Here is a 12,607-nt window from a genome sequence, read left to right as displayed (position 1 = left end):
AAATAAACGTTTACCCTGAGTAACTTGATAATTTTAGTGAAGCAATTAACCTAGATTTGCTTGTTTACAGCTAAGATTAACATGTCATCATTTGTTTAGTCTTTTCTTTTATTTATCAGTCATCGTTTATTGGCCCGCCACACGTACGTGTGTGTCCTTGCCTCTGTTGTGTTACGATGCCCTAGCAGTCCTTTTTCTTCTCCCTTCCTGAAGAAAAGTATATGAATATGAAATGAATACTAAAATAGATAAATAGATAAATAAATTAATTGATAAAATGTGAACAATGTTCATTTCCTGGAACAGAACAGCGGCACTACCACATCACCCCATCTATAGGGATCTTATCCCTCCCCACATTCTCTTCTCTCTCTCACTCTCTCTCTCTCTCTCTCTCTCTCTGTCTCTCTCTCCCTCTCTCTCTCTCTACGCTTGCGCATTGTTTGTGTCAAAGCAGAACTTTAATACCGATAATCAAACTTATCGTAGGGAAACGTGTGTATCATCAGAAAATTGGGAATGGTAACCCGTCTTCTTTCCCATTGGTGCATGGTGGCAGTCAGGTGGTCATTGTTGATTATCATATTTACCATGCTCAAATGATTAAAGTATGTCACATAACACTAAATGACATTATCATAGGTTATTGAAAGTACCAGCAATATCATACTCTCCTTTATACATAGAGCATAAGGAGCGAACAGACTCAGTCAATTTATATGATTTGATTTGATTTCTGAGTTTCTTTTTCATACATAAATGACATACGAAGTCAATTGAACGAACTACGGGAGATTGATCACAGTATAATTTGAATCTGACAGTGAAAACAAATAAATGATAAATTCAGATATCCAACATTTTTTTTTCTAACACAATCCAAAACGAAAACAAACAAGCATTATTTTATGCATATATCGTATTTATGCAAACATCACGATCTCGTATATCTGTCGTTCAAAGAAAAATTAAGCAACTCTTGATGTACAGAAATTCAGGAGACCATCACCATAAGTGAACGCTTGACGAGGACAATGACCTCAGAAATGATAGTCTAAACAATACGACATTGTAGGAATAATGATAAAAGTCACCACTCGATGAGTGACGATAAAGAGAAAGGGAGGGAAGAATTTTCCTGAAAGAACATAAATGAATAAACAGATAAATAAATAAATAAATAAAAAAATAAAAAAATAAAAAAAAAATGTGCTCAATGTTCATTCCCTGGGAATAATAGTACAGCAACCCTACCACGTCACCGCATCTATAGGGATCTTATCCCACCCCCACATTCTCTTCTCTCTCCCTCTCTCTCTCTCTCTCTCTCTCTCCACGTTGCGCACTGTTTGTGTCATAGCAGAAATGTAATACCGGCAATCAAACTTATCGTGGAGAAACGTGTGTATCATCAAAAAAGTAAAGACTGTGTAAAACCCATCCTGCTAAGGTTTGTATGTCGGAAGTGATTATCTTTATTTTTTAATACATTTTCCCTTGCATTAAAAGTGTCCAAACCTATTCTTTTGTTAATGCATTGAGTGTCATAATGCTGAGGAGGACTAGAGTTGTAAACATTGTTTAATCATTATTAATTAATAAATATAGTTTAATTATTATTATTAACAGAATGATGTCAATTTGCAAAGGAATTACAGCCGACAAATAAATCACACATACTAGGTTCTTTTTCATTTTTGAAGAAGGAATCATACATGCCTCCCACACTACATGACTCATATCAACTATAGTCAAAGACTACATTACCTGGCACGATGATGCTGAGGCGACAGCTGTTGAGAGGAAACTATCTGGCAAGTAGGGACATCTCAGACTGAACTTCGAAAGACGTGGCAGAGCAAACACCCATTGGGCCAAGTCTCCTCCCACCGAGGGCTCCTTTTCTAAATCATTATCACTGTCGTAAAAACCTAAAGTCAGATCTTCAATCTGAGGGAGGAAAGCAAATTAAGATATTGTGAAGACTTAAAGGCGAAGAAATAATGAAATCATGTAAAATTGGTGAGAAGGAATAATCGAAGACGAAGCGAAGAGACCAATGTAAAGGTGGATAGAATGCTGCTGTATCCCATTCTGATTGAGTCTATTTGATTTCTGAATTTCTTTTTCATACATAAATGAAATACAAAGTCAATTGAACGAACTAATTAATCACAGTATAATTTGAATCTGATAGTTAAAACAAATAAATGATTAATTCAGATATCCAACTTTTTTTTCTAACACAATGCAAAATGAAAACAAACAAGCATTATTTTAAGCATTTATATTTACGCAACTATAGGATCTCGTGTATATGTCGTTCAAAGAAAAATTAAGCAACTCTTGATGTACAGAAATTCAGGAGATCATCACCATAAGCAAACGTTTGACGAGGACAATGGCCTCAGAAATGATAGTCTAAACAAAACGACATTGTAAGAATAATAATAAAAGTTACCACTCACGGAGCGACGAAAAAGAGAAAAGGAGGAAAGAATTTTCCTGAAAGAAAATAAATGAATAAATAAATAAATAGATAAAAAAATGTGGACAATGTTCATTTCCTGGGAATAATAGTACAGCGACCCTACCACATCACCGCATCTATAAGGATCTTATTCTCCTCCTCCCCCCCCCACATTCTCTTCTCTCTCCCTCTCTCTCTCTCTCTCTCTCTCTTTCTCTCTGTCTTTCTCTCCCAGTCTCTCTCTCTCTCTCTCTCTCTCTCCACGTTGCGCACTGTTTGTGTCATAGCAGAAATTTAATACCGGTAATCAAACTTATCGTAGAGAACGTGTGTATCACCAGAAAAGTAAAGACTGTGTAAAACCCACCGGCTAAGGATTGTATTTCGGAAGTGATTATCTTTATTTTTTTATACACTTTCTCTTGCAAGAAAAGTGTCTAAACCTATTTTTTTTTTTTTTGTTAATACATTGAGTGTCATAATGCTGAGGAGGACTAGAGTTGCAAACATTGTGTAATCAATGTTAAACAGAATGAGATTAATTTGCAAAGGAATTACAGCCGACAAATAAATCACACATACTAGGTTCTTTTTCATTTTCGAAGAAGGAATCATACATGCTTCCCACACTAGATGACTCATATCAACTATAGTCAAAGACTACATTACCTGGCACGATGATGCTGAGGCGACAGCTGTTGAGAGGAAACTATCTGGCAAGTAGGAACATTTCAGACTGAACTTCGAAAGACGTGGCAGAGCAAACACCCATTGGGCCAAGTCTCCTCCCACCGAGGGCTCCTTTTCTAAATCATTATCACTGTCGTAAAAACTTAAAGTCAGATCTTCAATCTGAGGGAGGAAAGCAAATTAAGATATTGTGAAGACTTAAAGGCGAAGAAATAATGAAATCATGTAAAATTTGTGAGAAGGAATAATCGAAGACGAAGCGAAGAGACCAATGTAAAGGTGGATAGAATGCTGCTGTATCCCATTCTGAAGGAACGGATGCTCGTGGCAGTGGGAATGGTAACCCGACTTCTTTCCCATTGGTGCATTGTGGCAGTCACGTGGTCATAATACCATGTTCACATGATTATATGTTACGATAACACTAAATGACATTATCAGGTTATTGAAAGTACCAGAAATATGTACTCTCATTTATACATAGAGCAAAAGGGGTGTACAGACTCAGTCAATTTTGATTGAGTCTATTTGATTTCTGAATTTCTTTTTCATACATAAATGAAATACAAAGTCAATTGAACGAACTAATTAATCACAGTATAATTTGAATCTGATAGTTAAAACAAATAAATGATTAATTCAGATATCCAACTTTTTTTTTCTAACACAATGCAAAATGAAAACAAACAAGCATTACTTTAGGCATTTCGTATATATGTCGTTCAAAGAAAAATTAAGCAACTCTTGATGTACAGAAATTCAGGAGATCATCACCATAAGCAAACGCTTGACGAGGACAATGGCCTCAGAAATGATAGTCTAAAGAAAACGACATTGTAAGAATAATAATAAAAGTCACCACTCACGGAGCGACGAAAAAGAGAAAAGGAGGAAAGAATTTTCCTGAAAGAAAATAAATGAATAAATGAATAAATAGATTAAAAAAATGTGCACAATGTTCATTTCCTGGGAATAATAGTACAGCGACCCTACCACATCACCGCATCTATAAGGATCTTATCCCTCCTCCCCCCACATTCTCTTCTCTCTCCCTCTCTCTCTCTCTCTGTTTCTCTCTCTTTCTCTCCCATGTCTTTCTCTCCCAGTCTCTCTCTCTCTCTCTCTTTCTCTCTCCACGTTGCGCACTGTTTGTGTCATAGCAGAAATTTAATACCGGTAATCAAACTTATCGTAGAGAAACGTGTGTATCACCAGAAAAGTAAAGACTGTGTAAAACCCACCGGCTAAGGATCGTATTTCGGAAGTGATTATCTTTATTTTTTATACACTTTCTCTTGCAAGAAAAGTGTCTAAACCTATTTTTTTTTTTTTTTTTTGTTAATACATTGAGTGTCATAATGCTGAGGAGGACTAGAGTTGCAAACATTGTGTAATCAATGTTAAACAGAATGAGATTAATTTGCAAAGGAATTACAGCCGACAAATAAATCACACATACTAGGTTCTTTTTCATTTTCGAAGAAGGAATCATACATGCTTCCCACACTAGATGACTCATATCAACTATAGTCAAAGACTACATTACCTGGCACGATGATGCCGAGGCGACAGCTGTTGAGAGGAAACTATCTGGCAAGTAGGAACATTTCAGACTGAACTTCGAAAGACGTGGCAGAGCAAACACCCATTGGGCCAAGTCTCCTCCCACCGAGGGCTCCTTTTCTAAATCATTATCACTGTCGGAAAAACCTAAGGTCAGATCTTCAATCTGAGGGAGGAAAGCAAATTAAGATATTGTGAAGACTTAAAGGCGAAGAAATAATGAAATCATGTAAAAATGGTGAGAAGGAATAATCGAAGACGAAGCGAAGAGACCAATGTAAAGGTGGATAGAATGCTGCTGTATCCCAACCTGAAGGAACGGATGCTTGTGGCAGTGGGAATGGTAACCCGACTTCTTTCCCATTGGTGCATTGTGGCAGTCACGTGGTCATAATACCATGTTCACATGATTATATGTTACGATAACACTAAATGACATTATCAGGTTATTGAAAGTACCAGAAATATGTACTCTCATTTATACATAGAGCAAAAGGGGTGTACAGACTCAGTCAATTTTGATTGAGTCTATTTGATTTCTGAATTTCTTTTTCATACATAAATGAAATACAAAGTCAATTGAACGAACTAATTAATCACAGTATAATTTGAATCTGATAGTTAAAACAAATAAATGATTAATTCAGATATCCAACTTTTTTTTCTAACACAATGCAAAATGAAAACAAACAAGCAACTATAGGATCTCGTATATATGTCGTTCAAAGAAAAATTAAGCAACTCTTGATGTACAGAAATTCAGGAGATCATCACCATAAGCAAACGCTTGACGAGGACAATGGCCTCAGAAATGATAGTCTAAAGAAAACGACATTGTAAGAATAATAATAAAAGTCACCACTCACGGAGCGACGAAAAAGAGAAAAGGAGGAAAGAATTTTCCTGAAAGAAAATAAATGAATAAATAAATAGATAAAAAAATGTGCACAATGTTCATTTCCTGGGAATAACAGTACAGCGACCCTACCACATCACCGCATCTATAAGGATCTTATCCTCCTCCTCCCCCCACATTCTCTTCTCTCTCCCTCTCTCTCTCTCTCTTTCTCTCTGTCTTTCTCTCCCAATCTCTCTCTCTCTCTCTCTCTCTCTCTCTCTCTCCACGTTGCGCACTGTTTGTGTCATAGCAGAAATTTAATACCGGTAATCAAACTTATCGTAGAGAACGTGTGTATCACCAGAAAAGTAAAGACTGTGTAAAACCCATCCGGCTAAGGATTGTATTTCGGAAGTGATTATCTTTATTTTTTATACACTTTCTCTTGCAAGAAAAGTGTCTAAACCTATTTTTTTTTTTGTTAATACATTGAGTGTCATAATGCTGAGGAGGACTAGAGTTGCAAACATTGTTTAATCAATGTTAAACAGAATGAGATTAATTTGCAAAGGAATTACAGCCGACAAATAAATCACACATACTAGGTTCTTTTTCATTTTCGAAGAAGGAATCATACATGCTTCCCACACTAGATGACTCATATCAACTATAGTCAAAGACTACATTACCTGGCACGATGATGCCGAGGCGACAGCTGTTGAGAGGAAACTATCTGGCAAGTAGGAACATTTCAGACTGAACTTCGAAAGACGTGGCAGAGCAAACACCCATTGGGCCAAGTCTCCTCCCACCGAGGGCTCCTTTTCTAAATCATTATCACTGTCGGAAAAACCTAAGGTCAGATCTTCAATCTGAGGGAGGAAAGCAAATTAAGATAGTGTGAAGACTTAAAGGCGAAGAAATAATGAAATCATGTAAAAATGGTGAGAAGGAATAATCGAAGACGAAGCGAAGAGACCAATGTAAAGGTGGATAGAATGCTGCTGTATCCCATTCTAAAGGAACGGATGCTCGTGGCAGTGGAAATAGTAACCCGACTCCTTACTCATTGGTGCATAGTAGCAGTCACGTGGTCATTGTTGATCATCATACTTACAATGCTCACAGGATCACATGTTACGATAACACTAAATGACATCATCAGGTTGTTGAAAGGAGCAGAAATTATGTACTCTCCTTTGTACATAGCAAAAAGAGTATACAGACTCAGCCAATTTTCATTTCAAATAAATGATTAATTCAGATATCCAACATTTTCTTTTTGTAACACAATGCAAATTGAAAACAAACAAGCATTATTTTATGCATATATATTTATGTAAACATATAGGATCCCGTATATCTGTCGTTCAAAGAAAAATGAAGCAACTCTTGATGTACAGAAATTCAGGAGACCATCACCACAAGCAAACGCTTGACGAGGACAATGGCCTCAGAAATGATAGTCTAAACAATACGACATTGTAAGAATAATTATAAAAGTCACCACTCACTGAATGGCGATAAAGAGAGAGGTAGGGGAGAATGAGGGTAAAAAAGAAAAAGGAGAAAAAGTGCATATATGAAGTGCTTGCATGAAAATGAGTTGAGTCAGTGGCTCAGGAAAACTATCCCGTTACACTTTTTTCCCATTATCCCCTCCATGGTCATTATAGTTAAAGACAGTCCTTACTTTTGTTTGGATTTTTTTCTTGGTTTTTCATCTTAATTTCTTGGTCAGGTTCTCATCAATATTGACAGAGTCATATAAACAGCATGGACAGAAATGAGCAAAATTGTTCAATGAGTAAAGATGGCTCTAGTGGACCAACAATGGTAGGACCCAACGGGACGAAATGGTCGTGCAAAATCTTCTTTCACAATCACAAGAGGATTTAGTAAAATCAAGTGATATTGTATGAAGACATTAATAGAAATATTAAACAGAGTTAACAGTGGCTCAACAACAACAAATATGATGCGAATTGGTCCAACTGTGTTCACTACTGCACCCAAAACGGACGTGCAACAATTTAGAAATGTAGAATTTGTATCTACTCTCACTGTTTTAGGAATAGATATTTCGTACTCTTTTCACGACCGGAATGCGCAATTCAAGATAATTTTGATGAGTATCAAATCACAATTGTATATTTGGAGATCTATAGAGACCTATCCCTTTGTGGGAAAATACAGATTGTTAAGACTTATGCATTATAACAAACGCAAACAGCTAGAAAACTGACCAGAAATGAGTATTATTTATCAGTAGAAAATTGATTCCATCGGGATTTCATGGGGATTAGAACCCAAAGTTGAATTATTGGTAAACTTATTTCGTCGGAAAATTTACATTAAAAAATCTGACCCAACTATACTGATTATTTCTTTGAAGAAACTCTAGATATTGCACATTGAGAAACGTAATATACTAGTAGCGACTATTCTAAAGCGTATTTCGGGTAGAATTGGTTTTGTTACCGTAATATTTTATTTACAACTTTTTCTTGTATTCAAAACGCACGTTCAGACGTTCAGAACCGCAACATACAATCACATAGATCTCATGTCGCGTAGACAACAAAATGGTAGAGTTTATTACTATCGCATATTGAGATTGGTGCAATTCTGACAAAAGTGACAATATTCTGGACGAAACTGACCTCGTCACGCTATCAGCCAATTTTAAGGATTTGAGTTCAAAAAGGGTTATGTCTCGGTGACGGTGATTTTTTTTTTAATGCTTCCCTCAAGGAGTGATTCAGGCTAAAAATACGTCCCCGCTAGACTATTGGAACGGTAGCCCGAACTGATTATGTTACGATGATAATGATTTAATTGAAAGCAGCAAAAAGTATTCTCATTTATACAAAGCTATATAGAGCGAAAGGAGTATACAGACCCTGTCAGCTGAGTCAGTGGCTCAAGGAAATTATTAATCTTGCCCATTATTCCCCTCCATGGTTATTATACTTACTGACAGTGTTGTTGTTGTTGTTGTTGTTGTTGTTTTTTTTTTTTTTTTTTTGGGGGGGGGGGGTCAAGTTGTGATCAATATTGTCATGGTCATATCAACGGGGGCATCCCACGAGACCGACACCCACGAGTCATACGGTCCACGAGACCGACATCAATAATAGGTCCATGAGTCATACAGCCCACGAGTTATACGGCTCAGGAGTCATACAGCCCATGAGTTCGACACTACGCACAAAAGGCTCATGAGACCGACACTAAGCAAAAATAGCCCACGAGACCGACACTAAGCAATAAAGGCTCATGAGACCGACACTAAGCAAAGAAAGCCCACGAGACCGACAGTAGGCAAAAAAGGCCCACGAGACCGACACTAAGCTAAAAAGGCTCACGAGACCGACACTAAGCAAAGAAAGCTCACGAGACCGACAGGATAAACAGCGCCATCTACATGTCAATCACCTGTACAGGGTGTTCCATGAACGGAAAAATAACATACTGGCGGTTGTAATTTGTAAATTTTAATGAACGACATCAAGCGTGTATTTCTACATACTTGGGGGGGGGGGACAAGTGTGTCAGGGAGCGACATTGTTATCAAAATAGAATTGTTTTCGTCATGCCCCCCCCCCCCCCCCCAAAAAAAAGAAAAATAGAAGAATTAGTATTCTTCATCCCCCCTCCAAAAAAAAGACACAAAAAACCTCACAAATGAATTAAAAAGAGGGCAAGAACGATGTACGGATTAATTTTAGAGCTTTGATAATGCCATCCTGCTATTTCGATAGGCTTTCCCAGTTTTTAGCTAGAAGATGGACAGGATAATCATAATTTTTACCTCTTCTCTTTCCCGATTCACTAGTTACTTATTCTATTTTAGATTTTCTACCCTCCTGCTTGGAAGTTTTGCAGTAAGATCTATTTGTAATTTTCTCTGTAACTGCAATGTAATGCTTCTGATTAAAACGTTTTATATCGAAGGGATTCACCTCAATTTGTGGCTTGTGTTATTCTCCTCCAAACAGTACATTTTTCGTGAAATACAATAGCTGTTTTCATGGATGCATCTAATTTTTTCCGAATCCCTTACGCTACCTTAATAGACGATTACGTTATTATATTTCTTCTAATTAATACCAATTCAACACCCTCGCAGGTTTACTATGGAAAGATCTGTTACACACTTTTAATGTACTTTGTTCTCGTGGGCATTGTCGGTCTCGTGAACCTCTTTTGCGTAATGTCGGTCTCGTGAGCCTTGTATGCGTAGCGTCGGTCTCGTGGACCTTTTAAGTGTAGTGTCGGTCTCGTGGGCTTTGTTTGCTTACTGTCGGTCTCGTGAGCCTTTTGTGCGTAGTGTCGGTCTCGTGAGCCGTATAACTCCTGGGCTTATTTTACTTGATGTCGAACTCGTGGGCTTTATTTACTCAGTGTCGAACTCGTGGGCTGTATAACTGGTGGGCTGTATGACTTGTGAGCTGTATGACTCGTGGGCTGTATGACTTGTGAGCTGTATAACTTGTGGGCTGTATGACTCGTGGGTGTCGGTCTCGTGACGTGCACCCATATCAACAGCATGCTCACGGAATGAGTAAAATTCGTCAAAGAGCAAGGTTTCCACCACACACAATTGTATTCATCAGTTATGAATGTAATGTACTCGTGATTTCATTTGATTTTGTGCCATGATTTTGTTTATACTTATATGCTTATAATTTATGTGTTACTTTGTCATGGATGGATGTTGAAGACACAACACTGTATGGTTTGTGTGGAAATTTAAGAAATGAAGTGAAATGGAATGAAATGAAAAAAAAAAGACCTTTTAGTGGACTGACAAGGGCAAGTCCCAATGGGACGAAATGATGGTTTAAATCTTCGTCCACACTCACAAGAATAGTAAGATAAAAATGTTGTATGAAGACATTAAAAAAAGGGTAAAGAACAGATTTATTGGTTGCCCAACCTGTTTTCTATAGGTGGAGATGTTAATGATCATTAACATGACAGTATTAGAATGTAGCCATAATGTAAAATAAGAATAGAATGCTACCCGATGTATTGTGTAGCGTCATTGAAAGCATACCCAATTATCCAGTGCCCCGATTGAGTTGATAACAGAAAGAAAAAAAAAATGCTGGATGCATAGAATAAGTAGATCAATAGTGTTTTTCAAAGGAAAATGATATAAACTTCCAAAGCAAGAAGCAAATACATCCCAGGAATAAAGCAATCATGAGGTAATACTCCTAATTTTTCTCCTAGCACTTCATCCGCACGATTGGTCTCTACATAACATTCCTCCACGCAATGGTACGTTTCACATTGATCACTTCTATGACTGCAATCATACCCGTATGGTGCATTGCTCTTATAGCACCCAAAGTTGGAAAAAGTGCAATTTGTCACCGTTGTCTTTAAAGTTCATGTCCTCAGTCATGCATGATGTTTGTTTGTATAATCAGATATCAGTGGAAAGAAGACGAGTTTCCCTATCCTCACAACCAACATCGCGTTCTCCATAACTGACAAAAATAGAAGCCCTTCAAAGTTGGATCCCCCCCCCTTTTTTTTTTTGATACGCACTGTAGTGGAAAACAAGACATTGTTCAAATGATTCCAATACCAAGCTTATTACGGTTGAAGACGTAAGGATGCCATGTGCGCTTTTTAATTGATCAAAATTTGTTATTGCAGCCTTTTTTCTGTGTTGTCTGGTACGTCTCTAGATTGTTATGATTGCATCATCAAAGGACAAGTTCACCTTCATAAACATAAGGATTGAGAGAATGTAGCAATATTAGTAGAACACATCATTGAAAGTTTGAGGAAAATCGGACAATCCGTTCAAAAGTTATGAATTTTTGAAGTTTTTGTGCAGTAACCGCTGGATGAGAAGACTATTGCAGTGTGTGAATAACTTAGATGTCACATGCGTACAACAATATAAGGAAAATATAAAGAGAATTTCACAAAATTTCATCTTTTGAAAAAAGTACACATTCCCCCGACTCGTTACTGACAAATGTTATGGCTAATAATATTCCCCCTGCCTTTAGAAAGAGGCAAGTCAAGTGCTCTATTATTATGCGAAAAAAGTGAAAATATGTTGAATTTTCTTTACATTTTCTCTATGCTGTTGTACGCATATGACTCACAAGCTGTAGTAGTCTCCTCATCCAGCGGTTCCAACACAAAAATTTTAAAAATTCATAACTTTTGCATCGATTGTCCAATTTTCCTCAAACTTTCACTGATGTGTTCTATTAATATTGTTGCATTCTCTCAATTCTTATGTTTATGAAGGTGAACTTGTCCGTCAAGGTTTACCGTCGCGCTTCGAGTGCAATTTTTTCTTTTCCTTTTGACATGTTGGCGAGCTGGTTTGCATCGAATAATGGCATAATCCCTCTCCGTAGTGGTGACGTAACGGCGAGAGAGAAATCCCCTCATATTGAACGAACTTTCCGACCTGCAGAATATGCGTGTTTGGCGATCTTCCCTTCTAGTGTGTATGATATTCTTCATTGTATATACACCTTATACGAAAGGGTTGGGATGGGCAGCAGCACTACTGTGCATGTGCAGTCAAACCGTCTTTCCCTGGCTTTGACACCGAAGTGCTTCTTGTACTCCAGCAAAAATAAAAGTATTAATAAATAAATAAATATAATATAATGATAAAAAAGGTTTATAAATAAAATCACAGTTGTCCTCGGCAACTCGTCAGGATTCCGTAGACTAAGAAACATTGTCAGGTAAATTAAACTTTTTCCCAGGTATCCCTTCATGCCATAATACCTTTGAAATCGTGAAGGGACGTTGCATGGCTTTTTCGTACAACAATCCAAAGAAGATTAAAAAAAATGTTATTATGCTCCTTCTCTCTTCATCTTTTGTGAATTAGTGAAAACCGTCGGAATATGATACCACAATGACTCAAAACTTGTGTCTACGACATGGTAAGATCTATTTCAGTGCCGAGAGTGGTTTACTATGAAAGCAATTGCTTCAGTACAATAAATGCTTAAAAGTACGGAACGCGATATAACACGTGGTGATAATAGTTA

General features: G+C 37.2%; 1 protein-coding gene across 1 annotated transcript in view; it reads right to left on the bottom strand.

Moving 5' to 3' along the window:
- LOC139711669 (uncharacterized) overlaps nt 1-12,607 on the bottom strand; it is a 120,035-nt gene that overhangs the window by 2,666 nt on the left and 104,762 nt on the right. Inside the window, exons 7-10 of the mRNA XM_071623529.1 lie at nt 6,251-6,433; nt 4,707-4,889; nt 3,140-3,322; nt 1,768-1,950 (exon numbers count right to left, since the gene is read on the bottom strand). Coding sequence (XP_071479630.1) covers nt 1,768-1,950; nt 3,140-3,322; nt 4,707-4,889; nt 6,251-6,433 — 732 coding nt within the window. The remainder of the gene's footprint in view (nt 1-1,767; nt 1,951-3,139; nt 3,323-4,706; nt 4,890-6,250; nt 6,434-12,607) is intronic.

The sequence above is a fragment of the Diadema antillarum genome, unplaced genomic scaffold, assembly GCF_040938485.1.
Source record: "Diadema antillarum isolate AM-2024a unplaced genomic scaffold, OU_Dant_1.0 seq00001683_RagTag, whole genome shotgun sequence".
In the NCBI taxonomy this organism is placed as follows: Eukaryota; Metazoa; Echinodermata; class Echinoidea; order Diadematoida; family Diadematidae; genus Diadema; species Diadema antillarum.
The sequence above is the reverse complement of the archived record's forward strand: the minus strand, read 5'-3'. Positions and strand labels throughout refer to the sequence as shown.